The 19148-nt window shown below is 43.5% G+C and overlaps 2 protein-coding genes across 3 annotated transcripts in view; both read left to right on the forward strand.

Moving 5' to 3' along the window:
• Positions 1 to 8990, forward strand: part of LOC127373531 (SH3 and multiple ankyrin repeat domains protein 1-like) — a 43254-nt gene extending 34264 nt beyond the window's left edge. The window contains exons 19-28 of the mRNA XM_051418108.1: positions 12 to 147; positions 327 to 407; positions 826 to 834; positions 1029 to 1055; positions 1147 to 1203; positions 1383 to 1504; positions 2095 to 2218; positions 2301 to 5532; positions 5633 to 6529; positions 6817 to 8990. Coding sequence (XP_051274068.1) covers positions 12 to 147; positions 327 to 407; positions 826 to 834; positions 1029 to 1055; positions 1147 to 1203; positions 1383 to 1504; positions 2095 to 2218; positions 2301 to 5532; positions 5633 to 6529; positions 6817 to 6868 — 4737 coding nt within the window. The 3' untranslated portion in view covers positions 6869 to 8990. The remainder of the gene's footprint in view (positions 1 to 11; positions 148 to 326; positions 408 to 825; positions 835 to 1028; positions 1056 to 1146; positions 1204 to 1382; positions 1505 to 2094; positions 2219 to 2300; positions 5533 to 5632; positions 6530 to 6816) is intronic.
• Positions 8991 to 11007: 2017 nt separating this feature from the next.
• On the forward strand, positions 11008 to 18071 carry LOC127373926 (protein kinase C and casein kinase substrate in neurons protein 3). Of its 2 annotated transcripts, none has more exons than XM_051418840.1 (10): positions 11008 to 11206; positions 12739 to 12809; positions 12950 to 13106; positions 13359 to 13594; positions 14739 to 14894; positions 15627 to 15802; positions 15896 to 16016; positions 16232 to 16299; positions 16415 to 16494; positions 17424 to 18071. In XM_051418840.1, the coding sequence occupies exons 2-10, from the start codon at positions 12750 to 12752 to the stop codon at positions 17534 to 17536; spliced, it is 1167 nt and encodes a 388-aa protein (XP_051274800.1). In that variant the 5' UTR covers positions 11008 to 11206; positions 12739 to 12749; the 3' UTR covers positions 17537 to 18071. The 2 variants fall into 2 exon arrangements, with proteins under 2 accessions (XP_051274800.1, XP_051274801.1); XM_051418841.1 differs by lacking the exon at positions 11008 to 11206 and adding an exon at positions 11402 to 11563.
• The last annotated feature ends 1077 nt before the right edge of the window (positions 18072 to 19148 follow it).

The following is a 19148-nucleotide window of genomic DNA, read 5'->3' on the forward strand; positions in this document are numbered from 1 at the left end:
GTGCCTGTCAGGTGAATGGCCAGAATGTGGTGAAGGTTGGCCACCGACAGGTGGTCAACATGATTCGACAGGGCGGCAACAGTCTCATGGTGAAAGTTGTGATGGTTGCTCGAAACCCTGAGCTGGAGGACACTGCTCGGAAGAGAAGTAAGAGTCACATTTTCCTCGTATGTCATTTCCATCCCATATTTATGATGTGACGATAAAGCTGATTGCATGTTTACTTCACCCTAAAAACCTATTGCAATGTGGTCGTCATTGGTGACTGCATGTTTATATCAGAATACTAAACATTAAGTCTGCATTTGGCTGGCTTCCCTTGGCAGCCCCGCAGCAGACTAAAAGACTGACTCCTCCTGCCATTGCCCTGCGCTCCAAGTCAATGACATCAGAGCTGGAAGACATGGGTAAGATTATAAAAGGGACAAAGGACTGAATGCAAATAATAAAGAGGAGGGGAGGTCTGGAAAGAATAGTAAAAAATAAATTAGATTTGAGTCCCCCACAGTTTTTTTTTTTTTTTTAGGGGGTCAGATTTGAAATAGCTTTAGGTTAGCAGCTTCTCTGCAGGATACTGGTACAGTACTATGGCACTATTAGGGAAACACAGCATTAAATATTAACCGAGTTGATGCAGAGAGCCAAGAAAGTTATCCAGTATAGGTATGATTTAATTTTTTCATTAGCAAATACTTTGATGGGAAAGGAGCTTTTGGATTAATTTGCACTTTTGATATTACCTTTGAAGAAAAAAGGTGATAATTTAACTGTGTCACAAACTGCTCTTTGTTTCTTTTTCTTATGAACCAAATGTGCTGCAAACAGTGGACAAAGGTGGGAGAATAATGGATTTGTGTGTTCTCATTATCATTTCCGTCCCAATCACCATCCCTCTCATCACATCAGTGTTCACACCATCACATGTGTCTGAGTATGTACATTTCATCCTTTCATCTGTTTAATACAAATGACTACATAGCAGTTCTAGTCACACCTAATTTCTGTTTCCCAAATTATGTATGCTATAGCTGCCTCTCCATGGAAAAAGAAAGCAGGTGATTATCAGCCTTTATCATTACCCCTATCAGCCCCTGAGCTTTAATTAAAAGTAAGTCTGTTTGATGCTGTTTTTCTCCTCCTTTTCAGAATACGACTCCTCTCAGGGTCCTGATAAGAAGAGGACAGTCTATCAGATGGCACTAAGTAAGAAATCACTCTCACCGCTCTTGTCATACTGTAAAAGGGTGTTTTTGAAACCTTGAGGGGACAGGAGGGGGCTCACTGAAATCCTCCTTTTCATGTTTCTGCCTTTATTTTATGCTCCCTCTCACTAGCTCTCTACATTTCTTTTCTGCTCTGCCCCTGTTTGGTCTTTGTTTTAGATAAACTGGATGAAATCTTGGCTGCTGCCCAACACACTATTACATCAGACAACCAGGGCCAGAGGGGTCATGGAGGCAAGAGGGACCGGAGCAAGAGCATTGTTCCCAATGTCTCCAATGAGGTACTGTTGGGAATTGGAAGGAAATTGTCCTAGTTTTGGTCGTTACTATAACTTGTGGTCCTGCTGGCTTTTAGACTTAATTTCCATATCTGCAAAATATTAAAAAATACAGTTATGGACCTGTCTCCCAGCCATACCAGATTTACATATACAACAGAGCTTCTACGCTGCTTTAGGATGTAGGATGTATCACATATTTAGTCATGGAAGTGACTAATGCTAGCAAAAAATGATTCCCATCTATAAAGCGGTTTGGTCTTTTTTTTTAGCTCTGTGTTCTCCTGCCCTCTCTGCACTTTACAGAAAATGATTGACAATGTGCCACCCACACCAAAACATTTGTTTAAGTTGTGAGTCAGGTTGTGTCCATTCATCTGTGCCGTTGCCTGATACACTAACACTCGGACAGACTGGTTCTTCTGTTTTGCATTATACTGTATATCAAATCAATATCAGCTTAATAACAATAACAGCCAACATCAGTTTCACTTGATTATAGCTGAGTTAATGTTCCCTCTCCTGTCTTTACTCCCTCCTTCCTTTCAAATTCTCTTTTGCTCCCTTTTCAAAATGTGTTTCGATACCTGAAGCAACCCTATGAGCAGCAGTCATCAGTGAGTATGGGGCAGCACGGACCGGGTTTTGGCTACAACCAAGCTCATTTTCAACCAGGCCACGGTCAACATGCAGTCATGATGCGTCAAAAATCTATTGGTAACAGCAATTTTCATGGAAAGATTTTTGCCTGCTCACTATATGAGTATCTGTTTGTAACTGCCTACATCCTTTTTGTCAGGTGTAACAGAGGAGGAAAGGCAGTACCTTCACCCACCTGCCATGAAGCTGGCTCGCAGCCTATCAGTGCCGGGACCAGAAGAAATCCCCCCACCACCTAACACATCTGCCCCAGAGCCACCTTTATCTGCAGGCCCTCATCCTGGGAGGGGGCCTGCTATGCCCATACCTCCAGTATCTCAAGCCCACTACCAGCTCCACAACCAGCCAGGTCATTCTACTCAAGCAGGCTGGGAGAGGGGAACACCTGGTGGGATGAACCAGCAGGTCATGGTCCCCACCCTCCGCAGACAATCAGAAGGACTATGTGTCAGAGAGCCAGAGGCGCCCAGGAGAGGTGGTGGCAAAATGGGAGGCTTAAGGAGAGGCTACAGCAGCGCTACGCCACCAACAAGTGCTAAGCCTAAGGCCCAACAAGCACCACAACACCCACACATGGCTAACCGGGAGCAGGGTGGAGTGGTTGCCAAGGGGGGCACCAGGAGGGGTGGTCGAGGAGCTCTGATGAAGCAGTCAAAAGTAGAAGATGGGCTGAGACAGCACAGAGGAAAAGCAGGTGCAGCCAAAGAGAAGAGCTCCATCCCCATCCCCACCATCATTGTCAAAGCGCCCTCCACCAGCAGCAGCGGACGAAGCAGCCAGGGTAGCAGCATGGAAGCTGAGCCCTCCCACGATGCAGAAGACCACAGCTCAGCAGAAGCAACATCCGACAGCCCCAATACCAGTCTACCCTCACCACTCACCCCCTTGCCACCCCAGCCCCCTACTTCCACTTCCTTGCCTTCATCAACTATTGCCCCATCCGTTTCCTCGCAGCAAAACCTAGAACACTTAGAATACACTCCAACATTTGGTACGTCCTTCGGAGGAGGAGGAGGGGCACGCAGGGAAAGGGAACGTTTCCGAGATATGAGAAGAAAGAGCGCCTCTTTCTTCCTCTCATCTGAGGAGGACATTCAAGGGGAGGCAGGAGGAGGACCAGAAGAGGGAGGGGGGGCACTAGGGGCAAGAATTCAGCCTTTACAGGGCTCTCAAATGGAAGTGCCCACCCCTCGTCTACGGCCCTCTAAGTCTATAGATGAGGGCATGTTCTCGGGTGACAGCTATGTCAACTATTCCAGCAGCATGCCCCCAGCTTTTGGCCTGCCTGAGTATTCCTCCCCTGTTCTCGGTCAGGATGGCCAGCCCAAGTCAGCTCCCTCGATGTACGGTACTCAGCCCACTACTACCTTCATCCACCCACTTACAGGGAAAGTTCTGGACCCCTCGTCCCCACTTGGCCTGGCCTTGGCTGCAAGAGAGAGGGCCCTAAAGGATGACCGCAGGACGCGCAGAGAGGAAAGACACTTTGGTCGGCAGCTGTCCACAGTTGGAGCGTTCCCTACCCCTGTTCAGACCCCAACTCCTTCCCTTTTTGCCACCCCTACACAATCTGCCTACACTTCCCCAGTGTCCCTCCACCTAAGCTCCCCCACCGCCACCACCTCACCTGCGTCTCTGAGCCGGCCACAGTCACCAAGGATATTACGTTTGGGAGGCGGAGGTGGGGAGAGGATGGAAAGAGAAAAGGAGGGAGGACCCAGAGAGGGTCTTAGAGTTCGCTTCTCAGAGGACAGAACCAATCAGTATTCAACACAGTATTACCCACAGAGCCCCAGGGAGAGAGAAAGAGAAAAGGAGGTGTACGACACCAGACCTGCTCAACCCATACAGCCTCCTCCACCGCCGGCCCAACCTGCACCCCGTAGACCTTCCTTTTTGCAGATGGAAAGCACTCCCCTCACCAGCTACATCCCTCAGTACACTGTCCCCACAGCCCCAGCACAGACACATGAAGCTATGGGAGAAGCACGAGCAGGGTCAGGTGGAGGTCTAGGACTGATGGTTCTCCCTCCACCAGCTCCCTCAATAGATGCAGATGATGAGTTTGTCTTTGTAGACCCCTTGCCCCCTCCTATACAGTTTGCTAATGGCAAGAATGAGAGAGTCCAGGAGTTTCCTCGGCAGCATCAACACCCGAGCCAACACTCTGCTGATGTTGCTCCGCCTCCTCCACCCCCTCTTCCATCTGCCAAGCCTTCAAACGCTACCCAGGCCTCTCCACAGGGAGGTGACTCTGCTGCCTCCAGCCTCACCTCCTACGACAGCGAGGTGGCCAACCTTACGCAGTCAGCTTTCTCTCCATCTTACCCGTCCCCACAGATATTTCCCCCTTCCTCCACCACCACCACCACCTCTACTACGGCTTTGCCTGCCACATCTCTACACAGACCCCAGCCCGTGTCCCATACTCACCCTTATTACAGCAGCTCTAACGACTCCTCAGTAGGTGGTCACACCCCAGCCCAAGACAGAGGCACAGCTGCCCTCACCGCCACCATGACCTATGCTACCACTACCATGACAGCCTCTGCCACCGCCTCCACCACCACGACCTCACCGTCGTCCTCTGACTATAGTTCGACCATGGCTGGGCCCAAGGCTGGCCTCAGCACAGGAGGTAAAGCTGCTGATCATACTCATCACCCTACTATTATACCCAAAAGTGGAGACTGGCAAGATGCCGTGGTGGATTCTGGGATTGAGGAGCTGGACAGTCACAGCAATAGCGACCACCACTTAGAAATGCTGGGATTGAGTGGGCTAAGGGGAGAGAGGGGAGGGATCGGAGGAGATGGGCGAGGGGGAGAGGGAGAGAGAGGAGGTGAGCATCAGGATCCTTGCACAACCTACTCAGGTGGGCAAACATTTGAGGTGCACAGCGCCAAACTGGCAAACCCTGTGTTTCCAAAGATGACTCATTACAAGGAGGGCGGAGGGAGGGGCCTGCCTGTAGCACTACGTAGGCAGAACAGCACCAACCCTGCTCCGTTGCAGTTGCAGAGACAAAGCAACCCAGAAGATGCAAGGTTAGATGGAGCTCTAGCAGATGAAAGGAAGCACAAGCAGAGTCGATCCCAAATGGAGGACGGCTTTAGTTCTGCTCTGGCTGCCTGCTTAGAAAGGCCAATGGAGACTCGGTCAGTGGGCTGGGTTGAGGTTGGGGAGCATGAGCTAGGTGGAGGCGGAATGCAGAGAGATGGTATGGTTTTGGAGGGTCGAAGGCTTCATTCACCTCTTTCGGGTGTGAAGGCCAGCATCATCAATGAGCTAAGCTCCAAGCTGCAACAGATGAGTGGCATGAAGAGCATGGATGACTGGAGCCACACTCCAAAGTCTCCCACCATTCATAGGTTTGTTTGTTTTCATCCACCAGCCCTTGATATTAAAATTAAAGTTTCTGCTTTTGCTTATTTTACTTAAAGCTTTTTGTTCATTTTGTGTGTCTCTCAGGTACTCGGCGGATTACACTGATGCATTTCACAGCCCCCCTACTGGCCGCTCCACCTCTCCATTACCCACCTCCTCCCCACAGCATCGTCAGATCCTGACACCAAATCTGTCGGCCACTCCTTCTGTCTCCCCTTCCCCTCAAGTCCCAATTCAGCGCAACTGGACTCGGTCTCCATCTCCACAGATGCCTTCCTCCCCAGTTCATTCACACCCTCCCCATTCCCCGACCTACTGCCCGTACCCAACGTCACCAAAGCATCGGTCCAAGATGCGCAGGCAGACTTTTGATTTTCAGTGCAGTCCCACTAAGGAGATGCGGTCTTCGGTCTCCCGGCGCCGGGCTCCCAGCCCTCTTATCTATAACACTGAACAGCCAAACCCCACCCCTCCCAGACCTTCCTCTCTCCCCATCCTTCCCAGTACACCTGTCTACAGCAACCCCTTCGACTTCCCCGGGCCCCTCACTCCTCCTTCGCCTGGCCTCCCTCTAGGAGATGGCTACAAGGCTTCAACTCCTCCATTGTTCTCCCCATCTGGTGTGCCATGTCAAAACCCCCTACTTGTTTCCCGATCTCTCTCCCCCACCCATTTTCTCTCCGGCGCATCCTCCCCCATGCACTTGCCCCCCAGCCCGTCCTGCCTCAACTATCCCCATCTCACCCCTCCTCCACCAGCCAAACCCTTTGCTGTCAAACCCCTGCCCTACTGGACCAAGTATGATGTGGCCGACTGGCTGGCTTACCTAAACCTGGGTGAACACAGAGAGCGTTTTATAGACAATGAGATAGATGGATCACATCTGCCTTCGCTCACCAAGGATGACTTCTTGGACCTCGGAGTGACACGAGTGGGACACCGAATGAACATCGAGAGGGCGCTGAAGAAACTCACTGACAGGTGAGGGAGGACTAATAGACTCTGGAATACGTAGAGGCAACGGGGTCAAAAGGTCAAAAAAGAAGCACCGGATGGTGAAGGAAAGTCCAAGTGTCTCATTCCTTCCATACAAATTAGCTGGACCATCCCCTCTTTGTTCATTAGATGTATATAATTTGATAAGTTATCTCATCTTCCCCATCCCTTTCTCTTTATTAACCTGTTTTATTAACCCTATTTAGTTTGCACCGCCTTTATTTCATTTCCGCCCATTCTTATTCTTTCATTTGCCCTCCTTCTCTCCCCAGGCGGCTCTCCTCCCCTTTGCATGTCACTACTTCTCCCCGAGACACAGACTGAAAGAGTGAAGGGGTGATTCAAAGGTGAAAGAAAGGGAGAGAAAGAAATTGACAAAGATGAACATTAACAGAAGATGTTCAAGAGAAGAACAGCGGACCCTAACAGGTTGTGTTGAACTAAGCCTAAGGCATGGAGGTGTGGAGGGAAGTGTTTTCTTGCAAATGTGCTATACATGTAGAGAATACTGTTCATGAAATTTGTGGAATGACTATTGGTCGAGAAAGGGTATGAAGAAATTAAGAATATCATGTGAAAATGACGCTCTTCAACTGAAAATATACTTTCAAACTTTCTATGGACAGGCATTTAATTAACACACCGTTTTGTGCTGTAAAAGACAAACATATATACACACACTCTCATATTCTCACACACACTGACAGATGGATTCTCACACCATCTGCTGCTTAGCAGAGCTGAGAAAACTTCAGTCTGAGTTCAAAGAAAAGTTGAAAAGTTGCTGCTTAAAGGGTAAACCCCAATAAAATGTTACCGACTGTGGCTGAGCCAGAAGCTGCGGTGAAAGCAAACACATGAGAGTCACATCCTAACATCAGTTTTGTAGCTTTAAGCAGATCAGAGTATCAAATGGCTGTGAATAGTGGAGCCAAAGTCAGAATATGAGAGAAATGGTTTTGTTTGTAAATGACGATAGACGAAAATGGTAGACAACAATTGTATTCTTTTTATATATTTGCCATATTCCCCCAAAGGATGCCCCAGTAAGCTTTGTATGTATGTACTTTGCGAGCACTAAATATATCTTACATGTTAAACGGGATTCACTATTAGTAGAACCATTTGTTTTGTACTAAGTGCTGATCGCAATCACTCATTTCAAACTGGTCAGGGTATTTATAACTGTTGAATTCAAGTTGTGCATAATTCATACAAATATTGAGAAAATATTGTTGTGAAATTACCTTTTATTATTTTCCTGATTATTCTATAGAAGGGAGAGAAAATATTGGAGAGGAATTTAAAAGAGTTTGCGTGTCATTTAAAAACTGCAAACCATCTTTTCTTAGACTTTACTGGTGTTTATGGCCATAGCACAGGTCAAGGGATGGATCCATCCTCTTTGATGCCATAATGTGGACCGCTCTCTCTCACACAGCAGGTGCAGTGATCAAAAAGGGCTTTTTACTGCTTCTCTGTCTGCCTGACTTCCTCAACCTTCAGCCTCTGTGAGTCTGTGTGTCTGATTTTGTGCGTGTGAGTGTTCGTCAGCCTGCATTGGTGGCCAAATGCTTTCCCTGACCTACACCTCTCTCTTTCTAATGCCTTTTTCCGAAACACATTTATAATGGTCACAAAACATTGTTTTTTTTCTCACTAGTTGACAATCCCGACGTTTTCCTGTTCCACACATCAACCCTTGAAAAGAAATATTCTGACCCACTTTTCAAAAGTTTTTTTCAGAGTGATAAATTTAACGTAAATACTGTATATGTTACATAGAGAGGAATATGAATGCCCTGGATTTTTAAAATATGCCAGTTTAGCCATTCCCTGCAGTTAATTCAACTGTAAGGCAAAAACACATCATTTATAGATCTATATGTATTGATGATGATGACAATGATAACATAAAAATATAGTATAATAAAGATAATAATATTAAGTATGTAAACATTTTTAAGAATCTCTGTCTTCCAAATAGTGTGGACAAATTCTTTGAAGCTTTGTTTTTGTTTATGTTTCATTTTGGGTTTTCTGTAAATGCTTTCTATACTGCTCGCCCTGTGGTGACCCCAGTGAAGCTGACACATGTTAGTTAATGTGTATTCTCTCTATGTGAGTTTAAAATGATGACTCTGTATTCTCCTGCTGAGTTGCCTCACTGCTATCTCATGATGGACTATTCTGAGAAGTGAAAGGACTGAGCAGTAGTGTAGAAAGCATTACATACTATGATTTAAAAGAGTATTTTAGGTCTAGTAAAATGCATAATGAATATGACTACATACAGTATGAGCATAAGTATGCAGAGATTAAAGGTATATATATAAATATATATATATATATAAAGTTTTGCTTTAAATAAAATACAGTATATACTGATAAACAATATGATAGAGGTACAACTAAGGTGTTGAAATAAATGCTAAAATAAACTTTGGCCCTGTTGTGATTCTCTTTTCTCCTTGGATTCCCTCTTCTGACAGATTCACATAATGATCCAATTTAAAGTGCTGTATTTGAATTGAGTCATTTGGCAGCAGCTCGTCTCAGCCCTGCTGTGGTTGAACACAACATTGTTTTCAGGTCCAGGATTATTTTCCCATCAGGCTCTGTGAGCTAATAGGACAAAAGAGTAGAGCTCACGGGAGAGAGAAGATGAGATGGCTTAATTCAAAGCAAGCGGTGGCTTCATTCATGCAGAAAACTGAAAGCGTCTGTAAGGCATGAAAAACAATGAAAAACAACTTGGAAGAAGACTAATGTAACACTGTTCACTAGCATGGTGGCCAGTTTAAGGTTCATGGTAGGAAACTGTAAATATAATGTTTTTTAAAGTTTATGCCAGTCGTCCAGGTTACCCCTTCTTTGTATGTTTGAGTCTGTTCATAGTTACCAAAATTACAGATGTTGGGGCTTGTTTTTCTCTGTGGGGATGAAGCCACAAGCTGCCATTTTTCTTCTCACGGTATGAAAAAAACGTACACGGAGAAAAACACTGCAGGATGTACACCACTCTACCCAAAAGATGTTACCTCATTTAGTGTTTTGTTGGTGGTGGTGGAGAGCACTAACATGTTGGTTCGAGATCTCGATTAGGTGTTTGGATTTGGTACAGTTGTCTCGAAACCAATCAGTATTGTAAATTCCTGTGCTATTACCTAAAATTTGGTATTGGGTGTCGCAATTATTAATTAGCCCAGAAACACGACTCTGCTACTTCCCAGCAGTGTTCTACTCACCTTTTTTTTTCTCAGGATAGCGAAGTCACAACTCGCCCTTCTCTGACTCTGACAAAGGGTTTTACCTGAAGCACGGCCATGATACAACAATGATAGCAATCATATAGGCTTAGTAGTATACGCTTGTTCAAAAATAACAATATACATCTATTTTGTAATGCATAAGTATCGGATCGGTACTCGGTATCAGCTGATATACAAAGCTCAGGTATCAGGTGTGATACTTGAAATATGCTAACGAAATTCAGTATCGGTTGAGATCTGCTGAGAGTGAAGACCTTAGTATATCATCAACAAGTATCTGGGTTTATGTTTTTTCATTCAAGTAATAAGGCTTTTCCTTTAATTTGTCAAATATCTGTATTGTCAATGGGGGCTGAGCAAACAGTGGCACTCCTATAATTTTGAAATGTGATTTTCCAATGTTGTGAGCACCACAGACAAAATTCCAATCCATTGTGGTCCTGTGGCAGAGTCTAAGTGACTTCATTCCACAAACAAACCAATACTTTAATTATTTTTTTCATTGCCAATAAAATCACAAAAATATGTTTTTTTAGGTTAAGTAGAATGATAAACTTACATTTCCAAGTGGTTGACCATTTTTTTTAACACATAAGATCAACTTATCTCTATGTCTGGCATCATAAAACCTAAAGGAACACATACCCACATTGATATTAAGCCTCTGCAAGTGAGAAACAATATCTCTTGCATAGTGGGTGGTGAAAGTAGTCTCTGAGATACTCTGGCTCTGGATGAGCTGTTAAAAATTAGTGGATGTTTGAAAAGTCTAATTATACACAGCCTTTATCGCTAAAAGACTGAGAAGTATGAACCAGACCGAGGCAGCAGGGAGTGAACTGTAACTCTGGTGTTCTCCTTTAACTTCTGGCTGATATCCAGAAGAGTAAATCCCAGAATAAGTTAACAGTGTGTGGGTGGACATGCTCTTTCTAGGCCTGACTACAGAGAGAATGGCAGGTCACAAAGGGGCACGGGGCTAATGTGGCTGTTCATGGGACCCCCCACCCCTCCCTTGCTGTCACACACACTCACTAATAAGCTCACATGACTCTGTGCCACACTGACACGATTCTGTGACCAGCGAACGGTCAAAATGAAGGTTCAGCATCTCATTAGCACCATATTGAGAGAGACAGAGGGAGGGACGGGCAGGGAGAGAGAAGGAGGGGGATTCTTCCAGCTGTTTTTTCTAATAGCAGAGTGGAGAGAAAGTGAGCGGGTGACAGTCAAAGGAGAGCTAAACAGCCTGATAGGGAGGAAGCCAGTGAGTTAAAGAAGCAAAGGATGGGGTTAAAGTAGGAAACAGGAGAGAAAGAGGAAGAAGAGTTCATCCTGGCATGACTGTGAACTAGAATATCACAGCTGACTGGGGAGGAGAGCAAGCAAGGTGAGTTTCTTCCTCCCTCTTTGTTTGCCCTAAAGCCAATTAGCAGCGGAGTAATTACCATGCAAATGCTCTGGTTTGTTTAATTTTTTCCCCCCCTTTCTGCTTGCTTGCATTGTCTCAGTGTCTCACACCCACTTTTAAAATCAACAACGTGTGTGTGTGTGTGTGTAACTTTAAGTGCCAAGGGAAAATTGGGTCAGAGAGAGAGCAGAGAGGGAGAGAAGCATGTGTTAGAGGAGGAGAGGCACACTGGGAGAGGGGGAGACGGACAGAGAAATGGAGAGAAATCCTCAGCAAGCCCCTGAACTACAGTAACAAGTGGTCACTTGAGTAATCACTGGTGTTTCAGAGAAAAATGTAAGTGCTGGTTTCTCCCAGGCATGACTTCTCGGTTGCCACTTTTTGCTTCTTACTGGCTTGTGGATGGAGGTTCTTTTAGCATTATTTTGATATGAATGCTTCTCTGTGTCAACACGAAAGGATGAGCTGCTTCCTTTCCTCTGCATGCACAAGAACCGAATCAAACAGAAGATTTAAGTCAAAAGGTTGAATCTAACCCTACCATGTTTCCACTTACAGGAGCTCATAACAAGTGAAAAAACAACAAGATAACATAAAAATATAAGTTTGAAAACCGGCTAGCTGAAGGAAAGAAAGTCCTCAGTGAGCCTCTCTCTCCGTCATGCTCAGTCTTGTGATGAGGTGTGGTTAGTCATTTTCATATTACTCAGCCAGCAATGTGTCAACGTGTTGCCCAGACAGAAATAGGCCCTAATGTGACTGCGTCCTTTGCATGTTTGTGCACGCATCTCCCGTCTTTTGTTCAATCTGTCTTCTCCCTCTAATGTATCCGCCACTTGTGCTTTGCTCTACATGCTGTGCAAAAATGTCTGCTATTTGGACAGTTCGTCCCTTTTAAATCCAGCATTTACATTTGTTTGCCAAATCAGAAATATGCCCCTGTTGCGCTCTTGCGGTCGTGATCTCAGGGTGGAAGACAGTTGGTTCTAATAGGCCTTGCATTAGTCAGAGCAAAGGGAAAGATGACCTTTCCCTTGCTGTTTATTTTGGGAAGGCAACAGGAAGAATGCCGGAGCAGCTGTTCTATTCCTGCTGGCAGATCCCACCCCTGTGAATTCCAGTCTGCCACTGCAACGGCACTCCCCTTACTCACGCAGGGGGTTTGGATGTATCCAAGCACTGTACAGTGTAAATAACATGTCTTCAGGATCATCTAAGTTGTTATGGCAATAAGCTGAGCAACACACACACACACACACACTGCAAGGTTTCGACCGCCAATTATTCCCTATCAAGTACACCTGCCATACAGGGGGAATAGCTCTGCTGATGAGGAAGTTAACCTACTGTATCTACACATTTTACCATGTCTAGACGCCCAACCTGTTGCATGTTAATCAGTGTCACCTGTCTGCCAATAAAAGCTGTCTTTCCTTGCTTGTTTTGCATTGTAACCAGTCTAGCAACTCTGTTGTGTAACACAAACATCTATCTCTTACTTTCTGAAACAGAAACGTTCCCAATGATGGCGAGCCTTCCCAAGGAGCCGCGGGAAGATCCCAAGAACCAGAGCTTCTGGATGGTGAGGATTACATTTATAATTAAATCTAAGAAAACTGCCACCCAAGGATAGTTTATCCAAAACAGTGCTCATGTGTGCTTGTGACTGTAAAACTCAGGTCTGTTATTCTTACACATCATCACCATCTTTCATTTTCCCAGCCGGGGAATTATGTGCGTACAGTGCACCGAACTGAACAGTCCTTCCAGGCATGCAATGACATTGTGGCCTGCTTCATGGAGAGAGCAAAGGTAGAAAAACAGTACGCCCAGCAGCTCAGCCAGTGGAGCAGCAAGTGGAAGTCCATAGTGGATTCACGTAAGTATAAGAAGCTGCATGGTGGGGCGCTTTTGTGGCTTAGAAATAGAGAACATGATTCCCAGCCCTTTTTGATCATGTCAGCTCTCACCAAGTTAAAATTACTGCTTGATTCTTATTAAATGGCTTCATCTGTACTTGTTTGAAACCCCTCAGTAAACAAATGGAGGTCATTATTTCTCTACTGGTTCCATGACTCACCCCAGTGCTCTCTGTTATGTCATTCCTTCGTCTTTTTTTCTTTTTCCCCAGGGCCACTTTATGGCTCCCTCATGAGGGCGTGGCAATGTTTCTTCACCTCCACTGAGCGCTTGTCCGCCCTCCACTCCTCCATCTCACAGTCACTGGTCGCAGAGGAGGGGGACCGGGTGAAGACGTGGCAGAAGGAGACCTTTCCGAAAAAAATCTTCTGTGGGTTCAGGGAGAGCTATGACAACAGCACAAGTTTTTCACGTGCGCAGAAACCCTGGTCCAAAAAGTTGATAAAGGTCCAGCACATTTGACATTTAAATGAATCTGTATTGTGTGTGTGTGTGTGTGTGTGTGTGTGTGTGTGTGTGTGTGTGTGTGTGTGTGTCTCCACTTGCTAGCTTTTTCTCCGAAGCTTTCAACTTCATCTCATCTGCATCTCTTTGTTAGCAATGGAGTTTGCAAACTCTATCTGCTGATGAAGGCCGTGAGATGTGGTTGAAAGCTCTGAAAAAAGCTAGTGAGGGGACCTTGAAGTACTGGTAATGATTTCAGAGGTCAAGAATGATGTGTTGTGCACAACAATAGTGGGTTTTCAGTGTGCTGTGAAAAAAACACTTATTTCCTGTCTTGCTGAGAGTTAGATGAGGAGATTGATATTGCCCTCAGTGTTTACAGTAAATATGAAGCTACAGCCAGGAGACAGGTAGTTACACTTAGCATAAAGACAGGGATAGGAAGGGACGCTGGAAGTCACAGCTGAGGGTTGGGAGAGAGGGTCAGTCTATATATAGGAAATGGTGCACATTATTAATGCTTTTTGTATTATTGCCTGTGTAATATCTAATAGTTAACCAAAAAAAATGTACACAGAAGACAGCGAACTTAAACACCACATACTGTATGTCAAAGCAACCACAGCAACGACACGGAACTAAAGCACGAGAACTGCAAGGAGACGAAGAGGGAGAGACAGCGCCATGTGACCCCTAGTTCTTCATAGTTTATAATAATGCAGCGCAGTGAGGGTTTAGACATTTCACTAACTAAATTGACCAAAAATTCAACTTTGAGTTAAAAATGTGTGAACATAGGCACCCCAGTAGCTCAATGGAGGCCAGCCTAGGCCCCGTGCTGCATGTCATCCCCTCTCTCTCCCTGTCTCGCTCTACTGTCAAATACAGCTAAATGCCATATTAAGTATTAAATTTAAAAACAAAGTGACAAAAAGTGGTCAAAACTGGGCTAGCTGTTTTCCCTTGTCTTCCAGTTTTTATGCTAAGCTAACCTTGTCCATCCACCATAGCTTCACATTTACCATACAATGTTTAGAGCAGTATCGATGTTCTCATCTAACTGTCAGCAAGAAAGCTAATAAGCATATCTCTGAAAACTGCAACCTTTTCCTTTAGTAAATAATTTGTGTGACTGTGTATTCAACAGCTGGAGAAGGTCCGAGTAGCATATCACAAGTGCTGTCAGAAAGAGCAAACAGCCCTTGAGAAAGAGAAACAAGCAAACGAAAACTCTGAGATGAGTCCAGAGAAAAAGCAGAAATTCACAGATGCCAGAGAGAAGGCCACGGAGGCGAAAGAAAAGGTGAGGATGGATGTTATCACACTGCACCACTTCATGCATGCTGAATAAAAGCTTCTTTCACAGCACATTTAAATTCACAATGCCTGATTCACATGCCACAGAGTTAAACATTGTTGCATTCCAAGAAGGTTTTGTTGGCCTGCTGCATGTGGTGATATTTATTCAGTTGAGGAACTATCAACTCTAAACATGAGCCCCAGCCTTAAATTTCTGTTCCAAGCTTTTCCCTTGTATGGAGATGTGTTATTGTTACACTGCTCAGTGTTTATGGAGCCAAGCATGGGAACAGTAAAGAGCACCAGATGATTTATACATTTTAGGCTCCATTAAAGGTCCAGTGTGTAACATTTAGGAGGATCTATTGGCAGAAATTGAATATAATATTCACAGGTATATTTTCATTAGTGTATAATCGCCTGAGATAAGGATTGCTGTGTTGTTGTAACCTTAGAATGATACATTCTTATCCACAGAGGGAGTGGGTCCTCTTCTGTGGACTGCAATGTTGATGCTGTTTCTACAGCCCAGAATGTTTTTCAAGAGTTTCACGGCTATGGTAGTTCCTCCTCTAAGCTAGAAAGACTGAGTTGCATTCAGTTGGTTGCAATCTGCAACTTCACCACTAGATGCCACTAAATCCTACACACTGGTCCTTTAAAGAAACAGCAGATGTTCTTCCTGAGGGAGCGTGCAGCTTTTTATTATAAAACTGTTCTTGTGGACTGCCTGCAGAGCAGAGAGCAATACGAGAAAGTGCTGGAGGATGTGACGTCCTACACGCCTCGGTACATGGAGGAGATGGAAGCCATTTTTGAACAGTCGCAGGAGGAGGAGAGGAAGAGGGTCAGCTTTCTGAAGCAGGCCTTCCTCTCCATCCACAGACATCTTGACATCACCAACAATGAGAGGTAAGCCACCAACAGGTGACTGGGTTGTGAGTATAGCGTGTGGGACTGAAGTGTATTGTGTCATCAAAAACTAGCTCTGTGTCCTTGTGTCAGTGTGAAGGCAGTGTACAGTGAGCTCCACCACACTCTGATGTCCATCAGTGAGCAAGATGATGTCAAATGGTGGAAGAACAACCACGGTCCTGGTATGCCCACCGACTGGCCAAAGATTGAGGTGTGTTACACAGTTTTACTCCAACACATAGACGAAGAAAAATGCATGTATTTGTGTGCAAACCTTGTTCTATAAGTGTTTTTCTCTTTCTTTTTGGAAGTCTGCCAATATAGTAAAATGTATAGATGCACAATCTTGTAATACATTTATTATAGCTCTTGTACTTGATCTAAGAGTTGATTATTCTGAAACTTAAACTGTATCTCTTCCATCAGGAGTGGGTCCCACCTGTAAAAAAGCTAAATAGAAAGAAGAGAGACCAGAAAAGAAAAGAGCGCCGACCGTTAGTAATCCAGTGTAGTTCTTTCAATATATGGTTCATTTAAAAAAGAACAATGTACATTTTATTCCAAGTCATATTTGTGGTTTTTAGAACATCAATTTTCTTCTCCTGTTAGTGTGATGATTGGGGGTGTGAAGGTGCGAGCTCTGTACGACTACGTGGGAGAGGAGGGTGATGAGCTGTCCTTTAAAGCAGGTGACACATAAAGTGTGATGTGATGACTCTCAGATGTATTTAGACAGTGTTGTTATTTTCAATGTTAAAGCTACAATAGGCAAGATTATTATATAAAGTTACAACCATTGTATCGGCATAAATCTGAGTGGGAAGTCAAGATATGCATCACGTCCTTCTGAAATGATGACAGACAGGCTAGTAAACATAAGTGTGCAGTTTACTGCTGTCACGTTACATAACTTCTGGGTAGTGAAGTTCAAAGATAACGTTTTTTACCATTATCTAGACTGGCACCAGAATCAAAGGAGTCGTAGTGAAAAACCTTTGCCTTTCGCAAATGTTACCGACTTCAATGATCTTACTGTATCATAGTGTTGTAGCTTTATCCAAATGTTGAAAATGTTACTTATAAGTACAGAAAGTACAGTTCAAGAGCACTAAACCTTATTTTTGTGGCTATAATTCACATTCTGCAAAGACAAAAAGCTACACTTAAAATGTGCTTTAAGAGAGGCATTTTGAAAGTGAATGAATAGTCATAGTAAATCTAAATAGACAGAAACATGGAGTAACATCTGCAAGCTGCTCAACAATTCACTTCTGAGCAACAGTAAACCACTAACTATTTAGATCTTAACCTATACATCACAGGTTTTGCATTTTAGAAGAGATTTGGGAGTTTTATTTAGAACAGTTAACGTCATTGCAAAAATGCTTTGGCTTTAAGATGGAGTAGTGTGCTGTTATTACTTGCTACAGAGGTAATTCTAGTTGAACTATTATAGTCAAAGTGTCAAACAATGAGTAAGGTGGCTAATTAACAAACTCCCATAAGGTTGTTTGTGTAGTACTTTAAAGTAAGCTAAAAATGACTACTCTGCATATTATGACACAGTTACTCTTTATTAAAACATGTTTTTAATATCATCATATATTCTCAATCCCAGGTGAAGTGTTCCTGAAGGTGGAGGAGGAGGACGACCAGGGTTGGTGTCGAGGAGTTCTGAGCGGAGGGAAAGAGGGCTTCTACCCAGCAAATTATGTTGAAGTTGCCGAGTGACGTCACGCTGTCTAATATGCTATGTCCTAAACTTATTTCTCACAAAGAGTTAGTTTTCAGATCTTCTAAGAATAACATTTATTATTATTGTATGTTGTCACATTGATTCTTGAGTTAATATCAGCCATTTTTGAAATGTAAAACTTGTTGAGGCCTTAATATTCTAACCTACTTGGTTTGAGTACTTCTGCAATATGAATTAACTTAAGACTAGAATGTATTGTATGTTTTTTCATGAGCTGTACGTGTGTATGTGTGTACGTGTGTCTGCATGCATGTGTGCACGTTAAGACAAAACAAAGGAGAACAAGAGAGGATATTTATTTTCTGCCATTAACGTCTGAGTCACTAGGTCACAGTAATGAAGATAGCTGATAAAGATACATGAGGTTTACCCAGGCACAGGTTTACAATGATGTGTGCACGCAAGGTTAATGTTTACTTAATAAGTATTACAGTATGTAGAAGTACACAAACATTACTTTGACTGAGGGAATGGATTTCCAAAATAAAAGTATAATTGTTTTGCCTCTGACATTTTTTTTGCCTATGTGTGGGTCAGTTCTCAATTGATTGTCATGAAATTTTGAACAGACATTCATGGTGCCCAGAGAATGAACCCTACCGACTGTAGTGACCCCCCTGACTTTTCATCTAGCGCCACCATGAAGTAGACATTTGTGGTTTGAAAGAAATATCTCATCAAATGTTGGATCGATTGCTTCATCGCAACAGGATGAAGTATAACCACTTTGGTGATCCCTTAACTTTTTATCTATCTCTTCCAGCAGGTCAAATAAATAATTTGTCCAGCACTCTGGTTCATGACAAAGCTAATGACATTCCCATTACCCTTGCCTGTACTTTGTGTTTTAAGCGAATTAGCACATATTAGCATTCTAACATGTTAAATTAAAATGGTGAATGTGTCGAACATTTTACTTGCTAAACTACAGCTTGTAAGCATGCTGATGATAGCATTTAGCTTAAAGCACAGCTGATATGGCTGTAGGCTCTTAGTCTTGTTAAATATATATATTTCTATAGCACATAAGACCAAAGTTATAATGTCTGTTTGTTTTTATTTTGCATATATATTGTATACACAGAGACATTTAATTACATTAATCAAACATAATCAAGAAAAATATTGAAAGAAAATGAAAATATATATATATACATACAAGTATATTGTCCTTTAGCCTAAAATCTGCTTTTCAGTTTAGGTATTTATTTCTTATTTTCTTAATCCTCCAGTACACAGATTATATTATATAAAATTAAAAAGGCTATTGTCTTAAGTGAGTTATATGATTAGGAACATAATAGCATGACAACATATATTTCACCAGCAATATCTGCACATGGAATACGTTTACAGTATAATCAGTGTGAGGTAGTCCTTTAAAAGACTGTGAAAGGCCATTATGCACGAGTCATCTTGACCTTCGACATTTTTCTTCCCTGTTTCTATTCTTCCACCCACTTTATTTACATTCATAGAATGTTTAACTGGAGTTAGGCAATGTGAGATAAATATCTGACTAACCAACCAATCCAGCACAACACTTTAACTCTTGGGAACAGAAACCTGTTGGACAAGATGCCTGAG

Source organism: Dicentrarchus labrax, unplaced genomic scaffold (assembly GCF_905237075.1).
Source record: "Dicentrarchus labrax unplaced genomic scaffold, dlabrax2021, whole genome shotgun sequence".
Lineage (NCBI taxonomy): Eukaryota > Metazoa > Chordata > Actinopteri > Moronidae > Dicentrarchus > Dicentrarchus labrax.

Bases quoted from the DNA above. Each gene is read 5' to 3' on its own strand.
- LOC127373926 (XM_051418840.1), top strand. From the start codon at position 12,750: ATGATGGCGAGCCTTCCCAAGGAGCCGCGGGAAGATCCCAAGAACCAG. The intron at 12,810-12,949 runs GTGAGGATTACA...TCATTTTCCCAG, and splicing joins AGAACCAGAGCTTCTGGATG to CCGGGGAATTATGTGCGTAC. The intron at 16,495-17,423 runs GTGACACATAAA...TCTCAATCCCAG, and splicing joins TGAGCTGTCCTTTAAAGCAG to GTGAAGTGTTCCTGAAGGTG.